General features: G+C 45.4%; 1 protein-coding gene, 1 long non-coding RNA gene and 1 other non-coding gene across 8 annotated transcripts; 2 read left to right on the plus strand and 1 right to left on the minus strand.

Annotated features, from left to right (window-relative positions):
• The first annotated feature begins 191 nt into the window (after positions 1 to 191).
• On the plus strand, positions 192 to 27,943 carry RNASE11 (ribonuclease A family member 11 (inactive)). 6 transcript variants are annotated; one of them, XM_033188741.1, is made up of 3 exons: positions 247 to 497; positions 21,177 to 21,345; positions 27,145 to 27,943. In XM_033188741.1, exons 2-3 carry the CDS (start codon positions 21,215 to 21,217, stop codon positions 27,764 to 27,766), a joined length of 753 nt encoding a protein of 250 aa, XP_033044632.1. In that variant the 5' UTR covers positions 247 to 497; positions 21,177 to 21,214; the 3' UTR covers positions 27,767 to 27,943. The 6 variants fall into 6 exon arrangements, with proteins under 6 accessions (XP_033044634.1, XP_033044632.1, XP_033044630.1 ...); XM_033188739.1 differs by lacking the exon at positions 247 to 497 and adding an exon at positions 20,548 to 20,675 and having other exon boundaries at positions 21,180 to 21,345; XM_033188738.1 differs by lacking the exon at positions 247 to 497 and adding an exon at positions 20,552 to 20,675.
• Positions 636 to 707, plus strand: TRNAP-AGG. The gene has a single exon. It is a non-coding gene; the product is annotated as a tRNA-Pro (tRNA).
• On the minus strand, positions 1,767 to 8,659 carry LOC117070083. Its single transcript, XR_004431763.1, has 3 exons — positions 8,558 to 8,659; positions 7,243 to 7,362; positions 1,767 to 4,234 (listed from the first exon to the last, which is right to left on the minus strand). It is a non-coding gene; the product is annotated as an uncharacterized LOC117070083 (long non-coding RNA).

Here is a 27,943-nt window from a genome sequence, read left to right on the forward strand (position 1 = left end):
ACTTCATGATCCTGTATTTGTAGTTTTACCGGACTTTTTCTTTCTTTTCTTTATGGTTTGTTTAGCTCTCCTTCATCTTTTAAGCCGCACTATTTGAAACTGGTGGAAAGAGTTATAATACTTGTTTTGAAAAGTGTCCCGAGAGAGGGAGGGCAACCTTGTCAGGTCTAACGGTTTGGAGCGCCAGCCCCGTGCCAGGCAAGGCGGGTCACCGGGCAGCGTCACGGCCCTCTTCTGCCTCGGGGTCTCTCCACGGAGGGCGCCCTGCGGCGACAGCTTTCGCTGGTCGCGGGCACGGCGGTCGGTACCTGCTAAGGACGAGATGCCTTCTGGCCACCGGATAACTTGGGACGGTCCCTGATTTGCCCGCTCCCTGTTCTGCAGCATCTTTGGCTTACTCGGAAGTGAAAACATGCAGCTAAATTATTCCCGCTGACACCTGAACATTTTTCCTAAAAGGGATCTGCAGTCAAAAGGCGCCGCCTTCCGGAATTTAGGTGAGAAAACCTGCAGTGATTAATTTTATCCACTAGGTGTCACCCATGCCCATAGTTGTAGAAGACCACAGTACCAACTGTAGACGTGGCTAAAACTTTCCTTATTGAAGTTTAGTAACCCAAACGCCTTCTATAGTTGGCTCGTTGGTCTAGGGGTATGATTCTCGCTTAGGGTGCGAGAGGTCCCGGGTTCAAATCCCGGACGAGCCCTGTGATTTTTCTCTCTCAGCTGGCCCCCATAAAGTCACAGATTTTCTGTCAGTGGACATCCCAATAAAAAAACGGATTTGTTCATGTTAAACACTATCGTACAAAGTAAGCACCGTCTACAGTTAGTATGTGAGTACCATCTAATGCTCCATTATTTCAAATACATGTATTTCATCTTTAGGCAAAAATGCTCTTTGTATTGGTATTACATTATGAGGATAAATACCAGGTGCTACCACATATCATGTAGTATTTCTTTCACATAAGCATTATTTTAAGTCAACCACGTTTTCACTTTTGCAGTTCTTTGTTATTATCCAGGAATTGTTCATTCAGGACAGGCATATTTTAACAATTTCACATAACCCTCACTTTGTAAGCGCAGAGGCCAGCAGATGGGGCGAAGGTCTTGTCACATAATAAAGCCTGGGCGCCGTCATTCAAGCCTGAGCTCACTGAACCCTTCTGTGTGTGCGTGGGAGTGGGGAACTCGATGGTGTAGCCTCTTGGGAATTAATTTCTCCACAGGGATTTGCAATCGTGTCTGCATATTAGAGTCACCTGTGAAGCTTTTTAAACCATCCACTGCTGAGTCAAGCCCAGAACAATTACACTGCAATCTCTGAGGATGCGACCCTGGAAATGGTTTTATTTTCCTTCCTTCCTTCCCTTCCTTCCTTTCTTTCTTTCTCCCTTCCCTTCCCTTCCCTCCCCTCCCCTCCCCTCCCCTCCCCTCCCCTCCTTCCTTCCTTCCTTCCTTTCTTCCTTTCTCTCTCTCTCTTTCTCTCTCTCTCTCTCTCTCTCTCTGTCTCTCTGTCTCTCTCTCTTTCTTTCTTTTTTTGATGGAGTTTGCTCTTGTTGCCCAGGCTGGAGTGCAGTGGTGTAATCTGAGCTCACTGCAACCTCCACCTCCCAGGTTCAAGAGATTCTCCTGCCTCAGCCTCCCAAGTAGCAGGGATTACAGGCCTGCACCACCACACCTGGCTAATATTTTGTATTTTTAGTAGAGACAGGTTTTCACCATTCTGGCCAGGCTGGTCTCGAACTCCTAACCTCACGTGATCCACCTGCCTCAGTCTCCCAAAGTGCTTGGATTACCATTGTGAGCCACCATGCCCAGCATAGGAATGGTTATTTTTCAGAAAAAAAGCTCCCAAGATGTAACTGGAATTGCCCTGGGGGCTACATATACTACCAAGTTCCTCTACAGGCCACAGCCAGAGACGATATAGGGCGGGGTAACTCTATAAGAACCCTGTGTCCTACTCTGCATTCCTCAGAATCACCCCCTTCTAGCTGGTCCTTGATCTTCCCTAGTTACGTTTTCTTTTGGGTACAACCATGTGCCGAATTATTTTGCCTCTGCAATCCTCCTTACTTTCCGAGCCACAGAAATGGACTGTGGTATGAGCAAGAAACTCAAAGAGGGAAAAGACAGCCTAGTGGTTCACTCTGCTTATTTGAGAAGGGTATGTGGCTGTGTGTGTTGAGGGGAGGGAGGCTTTCACTGTCTATGCAACGGCTAGACCCTCAGAACACCCTCTTCATCTCTATTCCCCTGCTACCAGTGGGGTATTCAGTGTTTACATCCTACAGTTCAGCCAGATGTGTCCTGACTCATCTGATGAACAAAAACTAGAAATCACAGGTATTTTTCACTTAATTCCTAGCTACACTGTTGAGTATTCAACTTCTGATACTTCTTCAGATATTTAGAAGAACTATGAAACAAATAATCTTGGAATTATCCTTTATTCCTCTCTGTTACAACTCATGTTCAATCCCTTAACGAATGATGTTGGCTCTGTTGTCAGAATATTTCCAGAATTCAAACATTTCTCACCACCTCCTCCACCACCACTGCTCTAGTCGAAGCCATCACCATTTCTCATCTGCCCTATTGCAGCAGCCCTTTAGCAGGTCTCTCTGTTTTGTCCTTGTGCCCTCAAATCTATTTTCCACAAAGTAGTCAGAATGATCCTTTCAAATCCTAGGAGCTTGTCGTTTCTCTGCTTACAACCTTCTGTGTATCTCTGTCATGCTCAGAGTTAGGTTCTAGCCCCAGCTGAGGGCTGAGGGGAGTGGGTGGACGTGGGTCAGGGAGCTGGAAGAACACTCAAGAGACAGCAGGTAAATGAGACATGGCTTTCTTCAGCAGCCCCTTCACAGGGTCAGTGTTACATTTATACACTACACAAACGATAGTGACTGAGAGCCAGGTGGGGAGCTTCTTTATGTTGTGCCTACATGGCTATGATTATATAAGATATGGAACTGTGCGCTTGTGCCCCAATCCCGATGAGTCATCTAGGCTGTTTACCTTGGCCTATGCCTGCTGCCCTATGCCTGCTTGACCGCACACAGCCATGTTCCTCACACTCCACCCCCTAGGACTAGGAATCCTTCTGGTGGGGACCCGTGTACATATGGCACACCCTGGACCCATAGGCCACAGCCACAACACAGAGAGCAACAACCTACCACTAATATTCCTGCTGTGCTACCTATGATTATGAGAGCCCAATGTAGGCCAGAGCCTAAAGACGCCCACTGTCTCTGCAGGCAGTCATCAGTAAGGTACTCAGTCACCTTAATCTCCTATGACACCCCTTGTAAAGCTGCCATTGTATTCCAGTGATTGTAATGGATAAATGTACAACATTGTGTCCCTACAAGGGCACAGGTGCCACCTTGGGCAGCTGCGACTATGTCTAAGGCCGTCCGGTTTTGCAGCGCCACCTTCCTGATCTGATCAACTTCATCAGTTAACCAAAGGAGGGCACCTCAGGCCCGAGCTGTGTGGTCTGCAAAGGGGCTGCAACCTGCTTTTCTACAGTAATGATGCCTGCTCCAGGGATAGTCATTGCTAAGGGATAGAACCACCAGGGGGCCTGATGCACTGGCAAAAAGCTGGAACACAGCGGCTCCCAGTTATGCCACGACTAGTCAATGTGGGAAGCACAGTGCCAGGCACATAGGGCCAACCCCAGGTACAATATCCAGTCCAATTGGCTGGCCAATATGGCCATCGTGTGTCCCCACAGACCCATAAACTCCCAGGGGACACAAAGTCCATGCGGGCCTAGCTTTGGTAAGGCCGCTTGTTCCACCACACCCTTGGTGAGGTGACACATGTTATATTTGCACAAACCTCAGTAGGCAACCATCCCACAGTGACTTTACCCCAGTGCTGCTCTATACATTGTGATACCTGCAATGGGGGCACCACGTGTTCTCCCATTAGCCAGCCCCATCCATCATGGACACTAGGAGTCAGCCAGGGAGCAAGTTTGCCATGGGTTTTGTGATGTCCTCTATCCAAAGCCCACCCTGTGGCATCCCACACATTGTCCGTGGGACCCCAAGCTTCTAGCCATGTCCAGTTCTTCACAGAAGTAGGATACACGTTCCAGGGCAAACTGTTTGCAGCTGCTGCTGGAAGGGTGGAGCAGATCCAACAGTTGGAGACATTGGTCACATCAGCGTAGGTGTGGGCCCAGTCCATAGTGCTGTGGGAGCATGTCAGCCTATAGCCAGAACAACAAAGCAGGCACAGGTATTAATGGGTAGATCACGTCCCTCAGGCAAAATACAGGCTAACTTTTATTTTGTTTTTTTGAGACAGAGTCTCACTCTGTTGCTGAGGCTAGAGTGCAGTGGCACGAGCCTGGCTCACTGCAACCTCCGACTCCTGGGTTCAAGCAATTCTCCTGTCTCAGCTTCCCAAGTAGCTGGGATTACAGACATGCGCCACCACCCTTGGCTAATTTTTTGTATTTTTAGTAGAGACGGAGTTTCACCATGTTGGTCAAGCTGGTCTCGAACTCCTAACCTCAGGTGATCCACACGCCTCAGCCTCCCACAGTGCTGGGATTACAGGCATCAGCTACCGCGCCCGGCCAATACAGGCTAACTTTTCTTCTCTGGGTAGCAATGCAGCTGCCAAGGGCTTCTGCCCTGGGTGATGATACCATACCTTCTCAGCTCCCCATGGTTCTTTTGGGGCTTGTACCCAAGCCAAAGTCATGGGGAGCTCAAAATAGGCCACATAGACAGTACATATATAGGAGGGTCCCTTCCCTGGCCGTTCGCCTATGAATGGTCAATTGTGGAGGTCACACATTAAATACCCAAGAAGTCACATGTAAGTCATACTGCAGATGCTCCCCTCAGGGGGCTACAATAGCTAACCATTTGCAATGGGGGGCTTGGAGGGTCCATGGCCAACACCAGCTTTTCTGTTCCCCTGCCTTCAGGGGCGTTGGGACAGGCATTTGTCCCCACACCTGGTCAGAGGAGGGCATCCTTGGTGTGTATCTGTAGCTGGATGGGGATGGTGGCCCAGGGTAACAGCGTCTCCACCAGGGCTAGGCCACCTTTTCGTGGTCGCTCGTTCAAAATTTTAACACAAAATTTTAAGTGATGGTAGGGCAGATGCCCTTAACCAGAGGCAAATGTGTTGCACTGGCCCCTGATCAATTCCTTGCAAGTAATCGGTCCAACCTGGGTGTGGATGTCTGTGCTGCCCTAGTCTGGGGGGTTGTTACCCACGAATGCACCCACGCTGCTATTGGGTAAGTCGTTCCGCACAGCGACCGCAGCCCATTCTGTCAAGCTCTCACAGGCCTGAAGAACAACATATACAGCAGCTACATGCTTCTCTATCAGTGAATACCGGAGCTCAGCTCCCTTCCACAGCTGGGACCAAAAACCTATTAGTGTAAAGTGCTCCATGCGCTGCCATAGGTCCCAGCTGAAACCATCTGTAGTCACATGTACATGAGGTCCGGATGGGCGCCCCTGATCAATTCCTTGTAAGTAGTTGGAACTCCAGCCCTGCAAAGATGGGGGAGCAACATGCAACTGTAACCCATTTTTCAGGAGTCCGTTACATTGCTCAATCATGCCAGTGGCTTGTGGGTTATAAGAAACATGAAATCCGCATTGTATGTCCATCTGCTGTGCCCACTGTTGTCTCTGCTGTCCAGTGAAATGTGTTCTATCACTTTCAACAGCCAGGGGATAGCCATATAAGGCACATAGGTGTTGCAGGGCTGGAATGGTGTATTGCTGGTCAGCCGCCCTGCGAGGGTAGGCAAACAACAAGCCAGTGGCTGTATCTACAGGCATATGTGTAGCCCTGTGATTTTGGCAGTGGCCCAGTGGAATCTATTTCCCATCTGGTTAAGGGCATCTGGCCTAGTTGCTGTGTTACACTGGGCAGTGCCTCCGTTTGGGGTATGCCTGAGCACAGGCTGGGCACTTCCAGCAGGACTCCAAAATGTCCTGCAACGGCAAAGACAGACTCCAGTGCCTACTGACCTGTTGCATTCGTTTACTCCCTGCATGTCCCAGTTTCCTATGTAGCCACAAGGCTACATCTTGTGTAGGTGCTGACTCTCACCATCAGACCCTGGCCAAGGCATCTGCCTCATCATTACCGGAGGTGGCCAGACACGTGACCTGACACACGATAGACAGTTACATCTTTCTGATGACCTATTTCCCAGAGGTCGTTCCATGTGGTTTGGCCCCAAATGGGCCAATGGCCTACAAGACAATTCTGTAACTTCCAGGTAGTCAACCACAAAGTTAAACCTCAACAGACTGCTCAGCTATTGGTGCAAAGTACTATAGGCGACTCCTTCTTAGTAATCACCGTCCACACCACTCTAAGTTCAGCCCTTTGGCTGCTTTGTCCGCACCCGTTATCAAACCATATGGTATCAGTGCTAGGCTGGACTGCTACAGCAGTCCAGGCAGCAGTAGCACCCCGGCTGGACCCATCTGTATACCGTGCCCCATCAGGAATGGGAGGGCGCCCTTCTTTAAATGGTGATGGCTCAAGGTCTGGGGTGCCTCAGGTCCCATGGCCTTATCTTGCATTAGGACTACAGGCCCTAAAACTTCTTGTAACTCTGCTGCTAATAGACTTGTACTTAGTATACTCTGCTGTTCTAAGGCACCCCGCTTTGCTAATGTGGATGTCTGTGCTGCCCCAGTCTGGGGCGTTGTTACCCATGAATGCACCCACGCTGCTGTTGGGTAAGTCATCCGCACAGTGACTGCAACCCTTCCTGTCAAGCTCTCACAGGCCTGAACAGCAGCATACAGAGCAGCTGAATGCTTCTCTATCAGTGAATACCGGAGCTCAGCTCCCTTCCACAGCTGGGACCAAAAACCTATTGGCATTCTAAAGTGCTCCGTGCGCTGCTGTAGGCCCAGCCGAAACCATCTGTGGCTACATGTACATCAAGTTCAAATGGACACCCCTTATCAATTCCTTGTAAGTCCTGTGCTTGCTGAATGGCCTGCTTGGCAGTCGGAAAGCCTGTTCCAGCCTCATCATCCCAATCCCAGGTAGCCCCCTTTTGTGTTAACTGGTACAACAGTTTTATCATTTGAGTCAAATGGGGCACAAATACCTGCCAGTACCCCAAGAGGCCCACAACAGCTTGCAGTTGCCTCACCGTGGTGGGTCGGAGGCATGCCTGGCTTTTATCAATGACAGCCTCTGGTATGGCGTTTGTCTTACCTGATCAAACAACTCCCAAGAATTTGGCAGACAATCCGGGCCCTTGGACCTTGGATTCGTTGACATACCAACCGCATGCTGCCAACTCTTGCCGCAAGAGGGACACTGCTGCTTCGTAATCTGCAAGAGAATCAGAGGTTAACATGGTATCATCAATGTAATGAAACAGACAGACCCCTTTTGGACATTTCCAGGCATCTAAGTCCATGGCAACAAGACCATGACAAATGGTGGGGCTATGCACACAGCCCTGTGGCAGCACAGTGAAAGTCTATTGTCACCCTTCCCATGTGAAGACCAACTATTTCTGGCTCTCTGGAGCAATGTCGATGGAGAAGAATCCATTAGCTAAGACCACTACAAAGTGGTACTGTCCCAGTTCCATTGTCAGGAAGTCCCTCAAATCCATGGTATAGCTGCATGCAGAGGGGGTGTCACCTTATTCACTCCTGGGAATCCACTCTCATCCTCCAAGTCCCATCAGGCTTTCCGACTGGACATACCAGGGAACTGTAGCGGGTATGGATGTCACACACTATTTGCACCTCCTCTAACTTCTTAATCATCTCAGTTATCTCTGTATGCCCCTCTGACAAATGGTATTGACGAATGGAGATAACCTGTTGGGGTTGTGGCAGAACTTGGGGCTGGTGACGTGTATAAGCCCACGCAGTACCGGCCTTACTACCTGAACCTGGAGTCTGAATTCTCTGGCCATGGTGTGTAAGTCCAGACCATGCAAAATGTCCACCCCCAGAATATATTCAGGTATAGGAGAAACATAGATAGTGTACATACAGGCTGGAAGCCAAGATGCAGAGACACAGGTTTCACTTTCACTGACTGGCCCCCATAACCATCAATGAATGCAGCTTTTCCCGGAAACTTATCTGTGTTCCCATAAACAAGACTGCAGTCTGCAACAGTATCTACCAGTGCTAGGACCTGCTGTACACTGGTGGAGGATTAGTGGATTGCCAGTTTCACATGAGGCCGCCAGTCATCCGGTCCCCCCACCAAGCCAAGCACTTCAGCCAGTTCCCTAATCAAACAGGAAGAGCCCGGTCTCTTCACCCGTCTGCAAATAGTCCTTGAGCTGCCGTGTCCGGGCGGGGCTGGGTTGAGCAACAGTATTTTGCCCCCTCGGGTATTTTCCGTAATTGCTGCTGGGGGAACAATTGCCTCCACAGAGCCAGCAACATTCCACTGGGTTTCCTGTCAGTTTCTTCCCAGCAAGCCCAGCTGCAAGTAAATCCATTCACATCTGCATACGGGTCACCCGCTGGGGTCCCTTTTTATTTCGCAGGGTGGTTACCTGTGCAGGGGGCATCTTCCCCTTCTTTATGGCGCGGATTCCCCAGTCCCGCTGATGGCCTTCCGCCTCCTCGAGGGCTGCCATAGCAGTAGTCACTTCCTCTATGCGGCACTCCACATATGGAGTAAGAACAGCAGCTAGAGAGCCAAAAGCACTCGAAGGCTGCCAGCCCAGCACAGGATCCCTCATTTGGGAGATAAAGTGTTCATCATCTAGCCTCTAGGTATTCAGATCAAACATAGCCTGCCGCATACCCATCCCCAGGGATACCTGTACCAAATCAGCATATGATAGCCATTTACTCACAATTTCCGGTATCCGGCATCATTCCTAACAGTCCATATGGCGGCCATCAGCCACTCGATTAACATGTGTTCACCTTGCCCTTGTGCCAACTGCCGGCACAGCTGCAGCCACTAATGAAGCGAGGGGTGATTATGATAGAAGCCAGCCTCTCCATCTCGGAGGCAGAGCGAGAAATGCTGTCAGCTCCCTCATCCCCAAAATGGGGTAGACAGGCAGGGAGGGGCTCCGCTGGGTGCTCCCTGCATTGCTCACCTAACTCCTGCAACTCAGTGGGAGTATAAGCCCTATAAGAGGTGTATTCCACCACTGTGGGGGGGGCCTCTGGGCTCTCCCCTCGGGTCCCATCAGCTCCCCTCGGGTCCCAATCTTCTGATGGATCACAGGACAAGCCCGCAGCAGAAGAAGCCTCCTCCTCAGGATCAGACCAAGCGGGAGTGTCCCGCCTGGAGGACGGGATCAAGGTCATGCCAACAGCTGTTTCCAGCTCCTGCTCCAGGCTGTTTATCTGAGCCTCTAAGTGCCCTGCTTGCACCTGGAGGTCCTTTACTCCCAGGTTTTGCTCCAAGCTGTGGATTTGGGCCCCCAGGAACCCAGCTTATGCCTGAAGGTCCTTTAGCTGTGCCGTGTCCAGCAGGGACTGAGCGTTTACTTCAGATAGTACAGTCAGAAATGCCCATCCAACTCTGCTGGCGAAGGTGCATCCCTTCTTGGTGCTGTGAGCTTCCAATTGCTTCAGTGCCTTCTTCACACTCGCGGGAGACCTGTTCACTGCCTCCCATGTTTCCACTGGGACCCATCCAAGCAGCACCTCTGCCACCGGGTACTACAGCTCATGCTGCGGCCACATAGTCTGGTTCTCTCACTATGGAGCATTCCTTACTCCACTCACCTTCCCCATTCTGCCTGGTGAACCTATGCGTCCTTCGTTTCCTTAGACAAGCCTTCCCAGAAAACCCAGAATAAGTGAAGTAGTCTGTTTTGCTTGCATAAAACCCTGCAATTTCTCTTGTGGTCCTTATCACTAACATAATACATTTATTGTATTTCTTAGCTTTAAAAAATTGTCTGACTGTTTCCTGAGGGCAGAGACAACATCTCTCTGCTTTCCTGTAGAAATCTCTGTTCTAAGCACAGTGCCTGGAATACAATAAATGTTCAACAACTATTTGCTCAATAAATATTGAGTAAATGAAATAATATATTTTCATAGCCAAAAAGAACTATATTTTGCTCTTCATAATATCAGAGATCTTTTCTTTATAAAGCTTATTCATCTTTTTGACGGTTACTTTAGTGGAACCAACAATGACAATAAAAAAAAACAAACCTTGAGTTGGGCTGGGCCTAGTGGCTCACGCCTGTAATCCCATCACTTTTGGGAGGCCGAGGCAGGACGATCACTTGAGGACAGGAGTTTGAGACTAGCCTAGCCAACATGGTGAAACCTTGTCTCTACTGAAAATACAAAAATTAGCCAGGCATGGTGGTGCACGCTTGAAATCCCAGCTACTTGGGAGGCTGAGGCAGGAGGATCGCTTGATCTGAGGAGGCAGAGGTTGCAGTGAACTGAGATCGCACCACTGCACTCCAGCCTGGGCAATAAAGCAAGACACCATCTCAAAACAACAAACAACAAGAACAACAACAAACAAACAAAAACCTTGAGTTGGAAGAAAGCCCAAAGAGTTGAAGGAACTAGAAAGAGGAGTGCACGGCAGGAATAGAAGATGGAGAGGGAGCGGTTTGAGGAGAGGCCATCTATGCAAGGCCTGGTAGGCAGAGGTGAGGACTGTGGTCATTACCTTAAGACTAATGAAAAGCCATTGACACATTTTAGATGGAGAAAGTGGATATGACATAACTGGATTTGTGTTTAAAAAAGATTACTGTGGTGCAGTAGGGTTGACAAGGTGTGAAATGAAGGATTTGTATGGCACCCTCATAAGCCCCTGGGCACTATTCCAAACCCCCTACTACTACCTCACCTGTCCCCTTGTCCAGGTGAAGTAGACAGACTGGGGCCTGTACGTGTCCAGAACAAGCTGCTGGAAACGTGGCTGAGCCCCTGGGAGCCACAGTTCAGCTTTCCAACACACAAGCATAGAGCCCTGCTTCAGAGAATGGTGTAGTCTGAGGTGCTTTTCCACCTCTAAAACTGTGAGTTGTTTTCACCTCCTCCATCTCACCAATTCTGCCAACTCCCAGCCACTTTCAAAGGAGGCCAGTGAGACCCATGGAATGAAGCTCAGGGTCACAGAGTTAGTTAGTGGCAGGGTCCGTGTCAAGCCTGGAATCCAGCTTTCACAACTCTCGGCTCACTGCTTATTCTGCTCTAGTTAAGTGGTTATGAAAAGGGAGTTTCTGGGTTTTTTTTTTTTTTTCCGAGACGGAGTCTCACTCTGTCATCCAGGCTGGAGTGCAGTAGCACAATCCTGGCTCCCTGCAACCTCCACCTCCCGGGTTCAAGTGATTCTCCTGCCTCAGCCTCCTGAGTAGCTGGGACTACAGGCGCGCGGCACCACACCCGCTAATTTTTTGTATTTTTAATAGAGGCGGGGTTTCACCGTGGGAGTTTCTGTTTTTACCACATCTGGGTTCTTTAGGGCCTTCGTGATTATTTGGGGTCAGGGGACAATTATGTTATTTCGAGCCTGGGAGTGCTATGAAAGATATGAATGTCCGGGAGGTGCCATATGGGAAGGCTGGTTAATGGTCCTTCCTCAAGGAGAATTCAAAGGGAACTGTTGAGAGCTTAGCCTGGGGACACACAGGAGAAGCCAGATAAGCTGTGATCAAAGCATTCTCAGAAGTGGAAAACTGAAGGCAGGGTCCTACCCAGAAGCTGTTAGAAAGACAGGCTTAGGCAACTTTCCCTTAGCCTGGTCTTCCTTGGGCTACTGCCTGGTGGCAATCATTTCAGAGACACAAGGAAAGTTATAAAGCAAAAAATGACTTGTTTTTCTGCAAGGGAGAACAGGACCTCCCATGTGCATAGTACAGGGCTATCCCTGCAGGGCTGAGATGATGGCTTCGTCAGAACATGTCCTGCCCATGATCAGGAGCAGCATGTTCTGGACATGTACAGGCCCCAGTCTGTCTACTTCACCTGGACAAGGGGACAGGTGAGGTAGTAGTAGGGGGTTTGGAATAGTGCCCAGGGGCTTATGAGGGTACCGCACAAATCCTTCATTTCACACCTTGTCAAGAAAACAGCTCTGCAATTGCCAAAAGTAGACAATGAACCCTCCAGAGTAGGGGTGTCTCGTGCCTTTTTTCCCCAGTAGTAAGTGTTCCCGATTTAGGAAGGTGTCCCTTCGACCGAATGCTAATTCCGAGGCACGTTCACAGAACTGCTCCACCACACTCCTGAGTCAGAGCTCCCACTTCAGGGTCTGCTACTCAGGTTCCAGCTCCCCGGTTGCTACTGCTCCCCTGCACTCCAGGCTGGGAGGCAGAGACCACCTCATATTCCCTCAGGGTGGGGGAAAGTAAAACTTGTAGCCAGAGCATTGTCATCTTAGGAGAATGGTCATTGAGTTCATTTTAATTTAGCTCAGAACTTTAGTTTGTAAAAGCAGAGTGAGACCTTATAAATAGTCAAATTCTTCCTTTATTCTTTTTTATTACCCCCATTTTAGAGCTGAAGCAATGCAGACCCTGAGCAGTGACATGACTTTCCCATGATCACACCGCTACTCACTGGCAGAAGAGGGGAAACATCTGACATCTTTCACCCATTCATCCACTCCACAAACATTTTTTGATCTCTTCAGAAATACCAGGCAGTGTGCTAGAGAGAACAAGCACATTCCTCTTGCTCTCCAGAGGCCCGCACCATGTAAGGAGAAGGCCAGATAAACCTCCTGTAGCACCACATAGGAAGTTATGTGCTGGAAGGAACCACAGAAAAGTTTCTTGTAGACACTCAAGGAAGAGAGGTGGGTGGTTAGTTTAAGAAAGGGTTCCTGGAGGGATTGATAAAGTCCCACGGCCTTTGCATTGCTCTTAGAAATATTTCTCGATATGTGAACTTCCATTGGGTGACTAAGAGTGTGTGTGAACCAGCCTAGATTTCCTCATGAGCAAGGCCTACTTCCACTGCTAGAAACTCAGGATATCATCTGACTCTTTTCATCACCTGAGTAGGAGATGAAAATAGTTCGGGGGGCTCCTTAGTGAAAATAAACAGAAAAGGAAAGAAATCGGGTCCCAATTCAGAGGCACTTTCAACCTTTTAGTCTTAAGAGAGGTGCTCAAAGGTAGCTTCTGGGTGATAGAGAAGTAGGAAAAGGCCAGAAAAATCGTGGAGTTAAGGGAGCACCTTTTGCTTTAAATGACCTTCCTGCATCCAAGGTCTTCCCAGCTCCTTCACTGCCAGTCACACTCCTGGGCCATGCTGCCATTTTGTAGATTTCAAAAGTATTCAAAGAGTAGGTTTTAAATGTTCTCACTATTAAAAAAGGATCTGGGCCGGGCGCGGTGGCTCAAGCCTGTAATCCCAGCACTTTGGGAGGCCGAGATGGGCGGATCACGAGGTCAGGAGATCGAGACCATCCTGGCTAACACGGTGAAACCCCATCTCTATTAAAAATACAAAAAACTAGCCGGGCGAGGTGGCGGGCACCTGTAGTCCCAGCTACTCTGGAGGCTGAGGCAGGAGAATGGTGTAAAACCCGGGAGGCGGAGCTTGCAGTGAGCTGAGATCCGGCCACTGCACTCCAGCCCGGGCGAAAGAGCAAGACTCCATCTCAAAAAAAAAAAAAAAAAGGATCTGCACTATTAAAAAAGTAATGGATATGTTAATTTGCTTGATATAACATCCCACAATGTACTATATATATCAGAACTTCACATTGAACCTCATAAATACATACAATTACTATTTGTCAGTTAAAAATAAAAATCCAAATAAAAAAAAAAGTCTGAGTAGATAACCTGGTAGGTTTCCACTCCATAATATAGTTGAATTAGTCCTTAATATTTTCCTAAAGTGTTTTATGTTTTCAGAAAAGTATATATGAATAATTCTGAGTTTCTGAATGATGGTGTGAACGGAATCTGAAGTGCTCACCTTGAACTGTTAAGCCAGGAAGAAATCACCTTGTAACTTCTTTAAGTCACTGGATTACTGATGATGGCTTTGTTTTCTTGTTTTGTTTTTGTTTTTGTTTTTTTTGAGATGGAGCCTCACTCTGTTGCCCAGGCTGGAGTGTAGTGGCACGATCCCGGCTCACTGCAACCTCCGCCTCCTGGGTTCAAGTGATTCTCCTGCGTTCGCCTCCGGAGTACCTGGGATTACAGGCACACGCCACCATGCCTGGCTAATTTTTGTATTTTTAGTAGAGACAGGGTTTCACCCTATTGGCCAGGCTGGTCTCCAACTCCCGACCTCAAGTGATCCACCTGCCTCGGCCTCCCAAAATGCTGGGATTACAGGTGTGAGCCACTGCGCCTGGCCTGATGATGTCTTTGTTACAGCAGCTTATCCTCACCCTGTGCACGCTTCCCAAAAGCTTCCAGCTGTGCATCCTTTCCTTCTCACTGGCCCCACATGAATGGGATTACCTTGATTGATTCAGGGCCCAGCAGATTCACACTCAGATCCCCAGTAGGTTCCCTTGAAGCTCATGGTTATATGGGGAACTGATAGATTCTCAAACAGTATTAGCACTTGGTCAGAAAGGCAGAAAGGGAAAACCTACAACAGCTAGGACTACTCTGATCATCCTATTTAAATTTGCACACCAGCTGGGTACAGTGGCTCACGCCTGAAATCCCAGCACTTTGGGAGGCCGAGATGGGTGACTTGCTTGAATCCAAGAGTTCCAGATCAGCCTGGGCAACACAGCTAAACCCCATCTCTACAAAAATACAAAACTTAGCCAGGCATAGTTGTGCATACCTGTGATTCCGGCTACTCGGGAGGCTGAGGCGTGAGAATCGCTTGAGCCTGGGAGGCTGAGGTTGTAGTGAGCCGAGATTGTGCTACTACACTCCAGCCTGGTCAACAGAGTGAGACTCTGTCTCAAAAAAAAAAAAAAAAAAAAAAAAAGTGCACAGCACTTATTATCCTCTAAAACACTAAAGTATTGATCATGTTTATTTTTCATTATCTATCTCCTTCCACCAGATGTAAATTTCATGAGAGCAGGAATTTAATTTTTAGAAAATACTTATTTGCGAATATACACAAAAGTAGAAAGAATAGAATAATAGATCATATTACACTTTTCCTCCTAAAAGCAACAATTATGAAAAATTTGCCACATTGATTTTTTTTCTCTCTTCCTGTTTTCCTCCTTCCTTTTTCTTCCTTCCTTTCTTTTCTCTTTATTTCTTGGAAGAAAATACTTGATATCATGTTATTTCACTCTTAGAACTTTTGAATATTATCCCCAAAAAATAAAGACATTTTCTATATAATTATAATTATTATATCTTATAAAAGTAAAATTATGTTCTTAACATAATCTAATGCCCAGTCCATATTCACATTCAAGTAAGATTCAAAATCTGAATATTCTTTTTTTTTTTTTTTTTTTTTTTTGAGACGGAGTCTTGCTCTGCCGCCCAGACTGGAGTGCAGTGGCCGGATCTCAGCTCACTGCAAGCTCCGCCTCCCGGGTTCACGCCATTCTCCTGTCTCAGCCTCCCGAGTAGCTGGGACTACAGGCGCCCGCCTCGTCGCCCGGCTAGTTTTTTGTATTTTGTAGTAGAGACGGGGTTTCACCGTATTAGCCAGGATGATCTCGATCTCCTGACCTCGTGATCCGCCCGTCTCGGCCTCCCAAAGTGCTGGGATTACAGGCTTGAGCCACCGCGCCCGGCCTGAATATTCTTTTAATCTGTAACAGTTTATCCCTCTTTGTTTTTGTATGATAGACTTTGTGAAGAAACTGGCAGAATGTCACATAATCTGGACGTGTCTTATTGCTTTCTTGTAGTATTATATAACTTGTGGCTCTTTTCCCTAAATTTCCTATAATCTGGAAGTTAAATCTAAGGCTTAATCAACTAATCTACTCAATTCTTTGGCAATATTACTGGGTAAACAGTGCTGTGCACTTGCTATAGTACCATATTAGGTGGCACATCATAACTCACCTTCTACTTCTGTTTGGGTGGTGGCAACCAGATCTTCCATTGCAAAGTTCCCCATAGCCTCTCTTTGTGTGTGTGTGTGTTGTTTGTTTGTTTTTTGTTTTGTTTTGTTTTTGAGATGGAGTCTCGCTCTGTCACCCAGGTTGGAGTGCAGTGGCGCGATCTCAGCTCACTGCAAGCCCCGCCTCCCGGGTTCACACCATTCTCCTGCCTCAGCCTCCCAAGTAGCTGGGACTACAGGCGCCTGCCACTATGCCCAACTTTTTGTATTTTTAACAGGGGCAGGCTTTCACCATGTTAGCCAGGATGGTCTCGATCTCCTGACCTCATGATCCTCCTGCTTTAGCCTCCCAAAGTGCTGGGATTACAGGCGTGAGCCACTCTGCCCAGCCTTATATAGGCTCTCTTTTAATAATTTTATCACTCAGCAAATGCTTTTTGCCTGGCTTAATAATTTCATTAATGATTATAAAATGACAATTTTCTAATTTTATTATTCTTTTCATATTTATTAGTTGTCATTGTTCTCTAAAGAAGAGCTTTTCCACAGCACATGGAAGCGATTTGGTTGCCCAGGAATATAGTTCCTGAAGGAACGGCAGAATAAATGTGCAGTTCTTCTATTTTAATTACCCATTTTCATATTGAGGTACTGATTAGAGCCAGTAGTGGGGACAGGGACGTTTGTCTTTTCACTGGTGTGTCCCAGGGGCCTCGAAGAGTGCCTGGCACAGGTAGTGTTTAATAAATATATGTTGAATTAAATAATACGTGAATGATAAAAGAAAGACCCTTACAATAGGTGACAAAAATCCTTTATATAGTAGGTGTTTGAAAAAAGTCACGTCTTACTACAACAAAGGGTCAAGATTCTGGATCTGGGCCGGGCGCAGTGGCTCAAGCCTGTAATCCCAGCACTTGGGGAGGCCGAGACGGGCGGATCACGAGGTCAGGAGATCGAGACCATCCTGGCTAACACGGTGAAACCCCGTCTCTACTAAAAAAAAACACAAAAAACTAGCCGGGCGAGGTAGCGGGCGCCTGTAGTCCCAGCAACTCGGGAGGCTGAGGCAGGAGAATGGCGTAAACCCGGGAGGTGGAGCTTGCGGTGAGCTGAGATCCGGCCACTGCACTCCAGCCTGGGTGACAGAGCGAGACTCCGTCTCAAAAAAAAAAAAAAAAAAAAGATTCTGGATCTGAACTCTGTATTCTAGGTGTTTTTACCAGAGAAGTGAATGAGAATGTTTGTCCTTTAGTTAATGCCGTTGGCCACTACAGGTGCCACAGAAAAAAGAAGGAATAAGAACAATACGCCGTCCAGATTCCCTTGGAAATCTGGGGAGAGAGAGGGAACTTTATAATGGCATGAGTTGAAATTCTCCCCAGTGAGAATTAATTCTAAGCCAAAAGACTCAGAATTAGATTTAATTTTTCTTTTTCTTTCTTTCTTTCCTTCCTTCCTTCCTTCCTTCCTTCCTTCTTCCTTCCTTCCTTCCTTTCTTTCTTTCTTTCTTTCTTTCTTCTTTCTTTCTTTTTTTTTTTTTTTGGTGGGGGATAGACTCTCACTCTGTCACCCAGGCTGGAGTGCAGTGGCACAATCTTGGCTCACTGCAGCCTCTACCTCCTGGGTTCAGGTGATCCTTCCACCTCAGCCTCCCGAGTAGCTGGGACTACAGGCGTGCACACCACCACACCCCACTAAGTTTTGTGTTTTTATAGAGATGGGGTTTCACCGTGTTGCCCAGGCTGGTCTCAAACTCCTGGCCTCAATCGATCTGCCTGCCTCGGCCTCCCAAAGTGCTGGGATTACAGGCATTACCTACTGTGCCCATTCTCAATTAGTTTTAATTTGATATAGAAGCAATACTGTGATATTTCTTATTTTATTTTATTTTATTTTATTTTGAAACGGAGTCTTGCTCTGTCGCCCAGGCTGGAGTGCAGTGGCCGGATCTCAGCTCACTGCAAGCTCCGCCTCCCGGGTTCCCGCCATTCTCCTGCCTCAGCCTCCGGAGTAGCTGGGACTACAGGCGCCCGCCACCTCGCCCGGCTAGTTTTTTGTATTTTTTAGTAGAGACGGGGTTTCACCGTGTTAGCCAGGATGGTCTCGATCTCCTGACCTGGTGATTCGCCCGTCTCGGTCTCCCAAAGTGCTGGGATTACAGGCTTGAGCCACCGTGCCCGGCCAATACTGTGATATTTTGTTAGAGTCTACACCCAGGAGTGAGATTAAAAGGTCTCAGGTCAAACCCTTAATTTTACCAAACATTTCCAGATTACTTTCTAGTATTGTCACACCAATTTTTATGCCCAGCAATGTTTTTACCAGCACTTGATATTATCTGTTTTTCTAATTCTTCATAACCATTTTTGATAATCTGATGGTTATAAACTATTTCTTTTGTTATTTTAGCTTTCATTTCTTTGATTACTAATGAAGTGGAGCATTGCTTCTTACCCATTTTGACTTCATCTTCTGAAATTGGCTTTTCTCTGACAATTTTTTCTCCCCGGGGGTTTCCTGTCTTTTTAGGGCTGACAGGAAGGACTTCCTTATATGTAGATGCTAATCCTTATGGGGTTTTAGAGATTACAAATAATTTCTTCCAGGCTGCCACACTAGTTAGCATTTGGACTCAGTCTTAACTCCTTTGCAGTGTAATACTCTAGGGATAGGTTTAGTTGCCTCCTTTGGGGAAAATCTTTGTAACAGGGATCGCTTCTCCACCTGTACACTTAGCGAAGTATCTGTACTTCAGCTGCTTGGAAGTTCTGGCAGGAAATAATGAACGTGTTACAGTACGTAGATGTACTTCTCTGTGTACATTGGAAATGTTTCTGCAAGATGTACAAAATCAAATTTTGTTAATTGAAAATTGTGTCAAAAATTAAGCATGCACTTATATCTTTGTGACATTGGGTAACACGTATCCAAAATAGGATAGTTTGAGTTCTGAAAGGACACCCAGAATGGACATTTTTGGAAAGTAAATATTTTCTCCTGGTTGCTCATTTTGACAATTTGAAATTTGGCTTTTGTTTTTGTATATAGAGAGAAGCATTTTTTTGAAGGCTTCTCCAGTATTCTGTTTTTCCTAGATAATTTTTTACTCAGCAATCATTTTCTTCCTGCCAATTAGAAAGACACAGATATGCACAGAGGAGATTTTGTACCTGTCTCTCCAAAAGAGAAATGACTTCAGGGCATGAAGTAGTAAAACTGAGTCCATTTGCCCATTCCTATATCAACTCACTGGGAGGTGACAGCAACAAAAAGAATTCTCTGGTCTCAATACTTTGAACCACTATCTTTTTACTAAACCCTTATCCACTAACCTCCCATGTAGGTTTTCCATGTATATCATGGTTCAGTGGTTCCCAAGTTTTGCTATATATTAGAATCACCTGGGGATCCTTTAAGAGTCCCCAACACAGATCACACACAATACCAATTAAAGCAGAATGTAGGCCGGGCGCGGTGGCTCAAGCCTGTAATCCCAGCACTTTGGGAGGCCGAGACGGGCGGATCACGAGGTCAGGAGTTTGAGACCATCCTGGCTAACATGGTGAAACCCCGTCTCTACTAAAAAATACAAAAAGCTAGCCGGGCGAGGTGGCTGGCGCCTGTAGTCCCAGCTACTCGGGAGGCTGAGGCAGGAGAATGGCGTGAACCCGGGAGACGGAGCTTGCAGTGAGCTGAGATCCGGCCACTGCACTCCAGCCTGGGCGACAGAGCGAGACTCCGTCGCAAAAAAAAAAAAAAACAGAATATATCAAGGTGGAAGCCAATTTTTTTTTTTTTTTTTTTTTTGAGACGGAGTCTCACTCTATCGCCCGGGCTGGAGTGCAGTGGCCGGATCTCAGCTCACTGCAAGCTCCGCCTCCCGGGTTCCTGCCATTCTCCTGCCTCAGCCTCCGAGTAGCTGGGACTACAGGCGCCCGCTACCTCGCCCGGCTAGTTTTTTGTATTTTTTTAGTAGAGACGGGGTTTCACCGTGTTAGCCAGGATGGTCTCGATCTCCCGACCTTGTGATCCGCCCGTCTCGGCCTCCCAAAGTGCTGGGATTACAGGCTTGAGCCACCGCGCCCGGCCGAAGCCAATATTTTTTTAAATCTCCCGTTGATTCTACCGTTCAGCAGTTTGGGAACTATCTCCATACTCCTCAGGAACCCAGGTATTTATCAAGATTAATGTTATCACCAGGGAATTGTTTTTGTCCTGTGCTAGACACCATGTGGAAATGAAACTTGCTAAAACTGAAATTCAAGTGTTTGGCACTGACAGGATGGGACTCTTGCTTTCCTTCTCACTTCCCATCTCCACCTTAACCTTTCTGCAACTCATTTATTTGTCAATGAAATGAAAAATTTCATATATTTGTCATAAAGATTGATTGAAAATTTAGAAAGGAGACAGTACTGTGGCTGGTACACATTGGCTTTCACTAAATGTTCTGAAAAGTCCTCACTTGTTTAATGAGGACACATTCCGGACCTGCCTTACCTGACTCTCTTGCTGAAGGTAACTTTTCCTCCCCAGCGGTGCCCAAGCACACCCTCTGCAGGTCCCTCCCTTTTTCTACTTTGGCCCTCCCCACATTCAACAGGCTGTCTATCAGTTATTGTCAGGGAACAGCAAGACACAAGCGATTTTCTCAAATTCATGATCAAAAGGCTATGTTACCTGTGAGAACGACCAGAAAAATGACAGGTGAGAGGAGCTAGCACAGAGCCAAGCAGGACTGACAGAGGGAGGGACTTGGAAGGAACTGGGAAGAATAGATGAGTAGAAGGTACTAAAATCATGTGCAATTGGGTGGAGTTAAGGTTGAGAAAATTATAGGAAAGAAGGTTATTTAGCAATATGAATAACCTTGACCACCTTCTGTATGTCCAGCTCTGCGTTGAGCACTTTGAAGGATTTGAGAACTAGGAGATGTGGTCAAAGATGCTACCAAAGAACTTGTAGAAACAAAACAAATACAGCAGGAATAATTTAGAGAACTGCTCAATACCAAACTCTGAGAGCTGACATGGTCAGAAAAGGCTTTCTTGGGGAACTATGCCTCCAGCTGGATCTTGCAAGGTCAGTGTGATTTTAATTAGTGGAGAGAAGGAAATAAAATATTCCAAGGATGGGGGAGCAGCCAGGGGTTGGAGCAGGAGGAATCTGACTGTCCTTTGCTACTTTCTATCTTCCCTTACTCAACAGCAGTTAAAGCCAAAGATGTGAAGTCACTCTTACCTCTGATGATAATAATGGTGATAATTTTCTTGGTGCTTCTGTTCTGGGAAAATGAGGTGAACGATGAAGTAGTGACGTCAACCTTAGAACACTTGCATGTGGACTACCCTCAGAATGACGTTCCCGTTCCTGCGAGGTACTGCAACCACATGATCATACAAAGAGTCATCAGGGAACCTGACCACACTTGTAAAAAGGAGCACATCTTCATCCATGAGAGGCCTCGAAAAATCAATGGTATTTGCACTTCTCCCAAGAAGGTAGCTTGCCAAAACCTTTCGGCCATTTTCTGCTTTCAGAGTGAGACAAAGTTCAAAATGACAGTCTGTCAGCTCACTGAGGGCACAAGATACCCTGCCTGCAGGTACCACTATTTCACCACAGAGGGGTTTGTTCTTGTCACTTGTGATGACTTGAGGCCAGATACTTTCCTGGGCTATGTTAAATAACTTAAGATCAGCTCCCGAGTCTGAGATCTCTTCTTTCAATGGCATTGGAGCTGGCTCTGCCTGAGGCAGACCTGAACCGTGGACATGGGGCAATGCCTTGAGTGGAAGGGGAAGCCACTGGTAATTAATTTATCCTTCCTGTATTGCTTAGTTGGGATTGTTTTATTCTGCTTCAATAAAATAATCTTTATTGAATTAAACCATAAATTCTACATGTGTTTCAATTTTTTGTCCCTTATTTCTGGGTCGTTTGATGGGAGACAAGACTGAGATTAAGATAAAGTGAATGAGCCACTCACTTTAGATGCAAAATTTAAGAGGGCACCAAAAGACCAAAAACCTGGTAACCTAGATGAATATATTTGATTTCAGTATTTTCTTTGTCTTTTTTTGAGATGGAGTTTCGCTCTTGTTGCCCAGGCTGGAGTACAATGGCGTGATCTTGGCTCACCACAACCTCCACCTCCCAGGTTCAAGCGATTCTCCTGCCTCAGCCTACCAAGCAGCTGGGATCACAGGCGTGTGCCACTGCGCCTGGCTGATTTTGTATTTTTAGTAGAGATGGGGTTTCTCCATGTTGGTCAGGCTGGTCTCAAGCTCCCGAACTCAGGTGATTTGCCCACCTCGGCCTCTCAAAGTGCTGGGATTACAGGTGTGAGCCACCGTGCCCGGCCTTGATTTCAGTATTTTAATAAAATCAAACTTAATGCAAAAATCTTGGATGCTCAAAATATCTATCACAAAATTTTGAAGATCCAATCTGACAAGGCTAAGATTAGGGTCAGATGAGTTACATGAGTAACATGCAGTGTAGGGTCAGATCCTGGTATTTACAATTTTAACATTTGTTCATCAGGGATTATTTTGCATTAAATTTATTTTCTGGCCAGGTGCATTGGCTCACACCTGTAATCCCAGCACTTTGGGAGGCTGAGGCAGGTGGATCACTTGAGGTCAAGGGTTTGAGACCAGCCTGGCCAACATGGTGAAACCTCGTCTCCACTAAAAATACAAAAGTTGATCGGGTGTGGTGGTGCATGCCTGTAACCCCAGCTGCTTGGGAAGCTGACACAGGAGGAATGCTTGAACCTGGGAGGTGGAGGTTGCAGTGAGCTGAGATCATGCCATTGCACTCCAGCCTGAGCAACAGAGCAAGACTCTGTCTCAAAAATAAATAAATAAGTTAATTAATTAATTAAATATTTTCTAAAATTGTTGCATTAAAATATTATTTATCTTGATTATTGAGTTTTTTGGCACCCTCTTAAATTTTGGTCTTAGAGTGAGTGTCTCATTAACCTCAGCCTAATCCTAGCCCTACTGCTAGCTGTAGAAGCAACAGAGGTCACCTCTTAGGGTCTTTTTTAAAGATAGCATACACAACTGAAGGAGCATCTGTTCCTGTTCAGCAGCTCCCTTTTTGGCTTGAAATAAAGAAAGGAGCCTGACTGGTCTGAAACCATTTCCCTTAAAGACTTTAGAGAGACACAGATAAGGATTTCCCAGGAAGGGATTGAGACTCTCAGAGCTCAGTGATCTCCTCTTTGCATCTCCAGAAGGAACAGAGCGGACTTTGAGCCGGACTACTAACTCTTTTCTCTTTTCAGTTCTTACAATTGGACTTACTGCTTAGTTTCCCCACATTCAGCTATAGGCATAGTATCCTTACAGCTAGAAGGAGAAGGAAGAGAAAGAGAGGCTTCTAATTCTGGGGATTTCATGAAGTCCTCTTCTTCTCTATTCATTAGTTTCCTTGTCTGTAAAGTGAGGATCTTGAATTAGATAATGTTTCAAGTTCTTTCCAAGTCTATTAGTCTATAATTCTATTTCTTAGGTAGTATAGAAAATGGCTATATCATAGCCATTGTTGGAGGGGAGAATTTGTATTGTGTGGTGGTAAGAAATAAGGGGCGATTGGCAAATAAAGGCCAGATTATTGTTGTCGCTAATTCTGAGCTATGGCATTTCAATCCTGTATGTGAGAGCTAGAGACTCCTACAGTGACCTAGAGCAGGCATGAGTGGGTCACAGGCTTTGGAGAGCACTCTCTGTCCTGATCTTTTCAGTTGAGAGACTTCAGCTGTTCATTGCTCATTTGGACTTAGTTCAAGGTCATATCAAAGAAGAAGGTGCACTTATGCTAGTTTTTAGCTCTGTCTCTTGTAACCATGTGATTGATTAGATTGAGGAGGGGGAGGTGGGGGATAATCGTAAGTGAAGGACAGTTTGCAACCTTGTGAGCAGGCAACGCTTACTCATCTCATGGCTTCTTCCATCTTAGGTGGCCGTTTTTCAGCTGAGTTTCATTTTCTAGTTCTCTGTGGTAATTCTGTTGTCATTGTTGTCTCCATATAATTTTGGGTGTCACCAGGTAAACAGAGTCCTCAGCGTCTGAATAGAAACTTAACAGGAACAGGTAGGTGGTCCCTAGCATATGATTTGTTGGGTCTTGGTAGCATCATTTTCTGGGCAAAACTTTGAAGTGGATGAAATGCATCCTTTAGGTTCCAACATCTATTTTCTGAATTCTGAGTCCTTTTCCTATCCCTCTCCCTAGGTTTCGTTGTCTTTTCTTTCCTTTTCAGTGCTTTTTCTCCCCTTCCTCACCAAACTTCCTCTTTTCTAATTAAAAATATCTTGCAGATAAAAGTATAACTGAGATGAACCAATAGGATCTATCCTCAGAGTAATTTCATTCAACAGGGATCAACACCAAATTCAAATGAATTTTAGACATTTATAGTTTGGGTGTGTGTGTATCTACATCTATCCATCTGTATCTAAATATGTATATACATATATATATTATACAGATATATAGAATCAGAGTCTCACTCTGTTGCCCAGGATGGAGTGCAGTGGTATGATCAATGCTTACTGCAATCTCAGACTTTTGGGCTCAAGAAATCTCTCCCCTCAGCCTCCTGAGTGGCTGAGACTATAGGCATGTACCACCATAACTGGCTTGTTGTTGTTGTTGTTGTTGTAGAGATGAATTCTCACTATGTTGCCTAGGCTAGTCTTGAACTTCTGGCCTCAAGTGATCCTCCCACATTGGCCTCCCAAAGCAATGAGACCACAGGCACCGGTGACTGTGCCCGGCCAGGTATATTTTTTTAATGGGCACCTCTTAGCAGTTTCAAATAAAACCTAGGCAGCTGTGAATGCTGCCCACTTGAAATACATGTCTCAGAAAGACTGGAAATTTCTGCCCTGCTCTTCCTCCTGTTTTTTTTTTCTCCTCCTGGTCTTTCTGTTTCCCTGTTATCACCTTACTAATGATGTCAATGGCATAGGATATAGAAGTTTAGGAAACAAAATAAATTCCCTATAAATCCCTCATCCTTTCTCCCTTCAAAATGCATCAGGTCTTTGGTCAAGTCATCCTCGGGCACACATCTGGATGCATATACTTAATTATTAATAATCTATCAATAATCCATTAACCCAGTTAAGGCTTATGTATTTTTGGTGCTAGGTTTTTGCTCTAGTTTCTCACACAGACATTTTAAATTCAAATATAATGTTTTAAAAGTTCATACATAATAACATCAAATGAGTAGTATAAGAAGGGAATGATTAGAAGTTCAGAGAAGTTGGAAATGGGTTTAGTAGACTTAAGCAGTGATGAAATGTGTAAAATGAAGAATGAGATCTGAACTGGGCTTTGAAGGATTTCAAGAGACAGAAAAGTATAGCCATTCAAGAAAGAAGCTAAGTGGGAAAGATGGCATAGGGTATATTAAAAAAAAAGAGAGTCACACTGATGGACTAAGGCAGGTTTGTGTAGCAAAATAATGGAAAATAAATCCTGATAGGCAGATTGAGATTAGAGCAAGTAGAGCATTGGCTACTGGGCTCAGGGGATCAGACTTCCTACTGTGAGCAAAGAGGAATGTTTCAAAAATTCTGAGTGTCATTGCAAGTTATGTTTTTAGAAAAGTAGTGTATAGAAGAAATTGGAGGGTCAAGAAGGGATGATTAGGAGGGAAGTAAGGGTAATAATGTAGGAGATCAATGTAGAAGGGATGCAGGCTATAGAGGTGGAAGATAAAAAAGAGAAAAATAGAATCATTCTAAAGAGAGAGAAAGAATTATTAACTTAAATAACCATTCTTTCGGGATTTTCCAGGATTGACCTCAAGTAAAGGATTTTATATACTAGTAAAGTCATGTTATGTTGTTAACAAATAGCGTTGAGAAATTAGTGTGTGTGCAGTAATTACACACAGTGAATAAAACCCAGGCAGCTCTGAATGCTGCCCACTTGAATTACATGTTTCAAAAAGACTGAGAATTTCTGCTGTGCTCTTCTTCCTGTTTCCTTAACATCTACTCTTTAACACTATGGTAAACTCTTGATTATTTATACTAACTGGAGGAGTGAATAACCCAAAACTGTGGATAATTCCATTAAAATTTATAACTGATCCTGGAGTGCAGATTATTTATTGATCTACAGTTCATTATTTGATTCTGTATGAATAAAAGTATAAATAATCAGAAACTGTGTTTCAGGCTCAAGGAATTTTTAGCCTAACAAGAAGGAGAAAAGATTAACATTAATCAACTAACTAGAAAAATGAAAAAGATCATATAAAATGAAGTGCAACTTAATCTGTGCTGTAGGGTTTCAGAAAACAAAAAAGTCATGGCTGGGTTTTGGTATAAATAGACAGAAAACATTTCACAGAATAAGAAGCAATGGTGCTGCCCAGGCCATTGGGATTCCGACTGCCAAATGGACACTTTGTTCAGTTCTCCCTGAGCTTCCTTGATTCCACATGGTCTCCTGTATTAATCTCATATAATCCTGTCTACCCCTCTTTGCCCCTCCTTCCCTCACTTGGACACAACAGCAGAAACTCCCAGGAAACAAACACAATTTCACTTCCAGCTCTGCAACAAAGTGGAATCTTCCTCTACAGGATCCACTTGCTGAAGGAACTTGTCAAGACAGAAATCTTATTACTGAGAATGGGTGGAAAAAGAAATGAGAGATGGGGAAATGGCAATGTGTGTTTTATTTTGTTTTCAAGTGGCTACCATGTGCCAGGTTCTATATATATGAGGTCATAGGTGATACAGTAATGGTGAGGGATGAGTTGAGTGAGAATTGTGACCCACCATGGAGATTCTACACCCCACCAATGAGACGATAGACCAAGGGAAATGGATAAGAAACAAATACTTTGTTGTAGATCTTTAAACATATCACCTTACGTAATTTTCACAACTTTTTTCAGATGGAGAAACTGGGGTTAAATAAGGTAGAATCAATTATAAGCAGAAAAGCAGGGATTTGAACATGAGTCTTCAGACTCCACAGCTGATTGTGTTTCTATTATATCATAGTTCCATTCACAAATGTAAAAATTTTAACCTACATGTAGGGGTCACTCCCAGGAATAACTGTCAGGAGGAAGAAAGAACTACCTCTTTAATCTTCCTCTTATTTTATCTTTCATTTATTGTCTTTACTGCAGAAGAGATTACACTACATCTGAGATGGAGAGCTTTCCTCTGCTGCTGCTCAGCCTGGGGCTGGTTCTTGCAGAAGCATCAGAAAGCACAATGAAGATAATTAAAGAAGAATTTACAGAGGAAGAGATGCAATATGACATGGCAAAAAGTAGCCAAGAAAAACAGACCATTGAGATATTAATGAACTCAATCCTGTTAGTTAAAAATACCAGCCTCAGCATGTCCAAGGATGATTTGTCTTCCTCATTACTGACATTCAGAAGGTTACATTATAATGACCCTAAGGGAAACAGTTCAGGTAATGACAAAGAGTGTTGCAATGACATGACAGTCTGGAGAAAAGTTTCAGAAGCAAACAGATCGTGCAAGTGGAGCAATAACCTCATCCATGACTCCACAGAAGTGATGCACAGGGTCCACAAGGCCCCCAGCTGCAAGTTTGTACAGAATCCTGGCATAAGCTGCGGTGAGAGCCCAGAGCTGGAAAATACAGTGTGTCAGCTCACTACAGACAAACAATTCCCCAGGTGCCAATACCATAGTGTTACCTCATTAGAGAAGATATTGACAGTATTGACAGGTCATTCTCTGATGAGCTGGTTAGTTTGTGGCTCTAAGTTGTAAATCCTACAGAGCTTTAAGACTAGGGTCTTACTAAAGAAGGACCTCTTCATGTTCATTCTTGTTTCTTTCCTTAATATCTATTCTTTAGCACTATAGTAAACTCTTGATTATTTATTCCAACTGGAGGAGTTAAAAATTCAAAATTGTGGATAATTCAATTAAAATTTATAACTGATA

This window comes from Trachypithecus francoisi, unplaced genomic scaffold (genome assembly GCF_009764315.1).
Source record: "Trachypithecus francoisi isolate TF-2019V2 unplaced genomic scaffold, Tfra_2.0 Lachesis_group3, whole genome shotgun sequence".
Lineage (NCBI taxonomy): Eukaryota > Metazoa > Chordata > Mammalia > Primates > Cercopithecidae > Trachypithecus > Trachypithecus francoisi.

Excerpts from the sequence above, each read along its gene's own strand:
- RNASE11 (XM_033188738.1), top strand. The coding sequence starts at position 20,642 with ATGTTACCTGTGAGAACGACCAGAAAAATGACAG. Across the intron at positions 20,676-21,176 it reads AACGACCAGAAAAATGACAG|CAGTTAAAGCCAAAGATGTG; the intron begins GTGAGAGGAGCT and ends CTTACTCAACAG. Across the intron at positions 21,346-27,144 it reads GACGTTCCCGTTCCTGCGAG|AAGAGATTACACTACATCTG; the intron begins GTACTGCAACCA and ends TCTTTACTGCAG.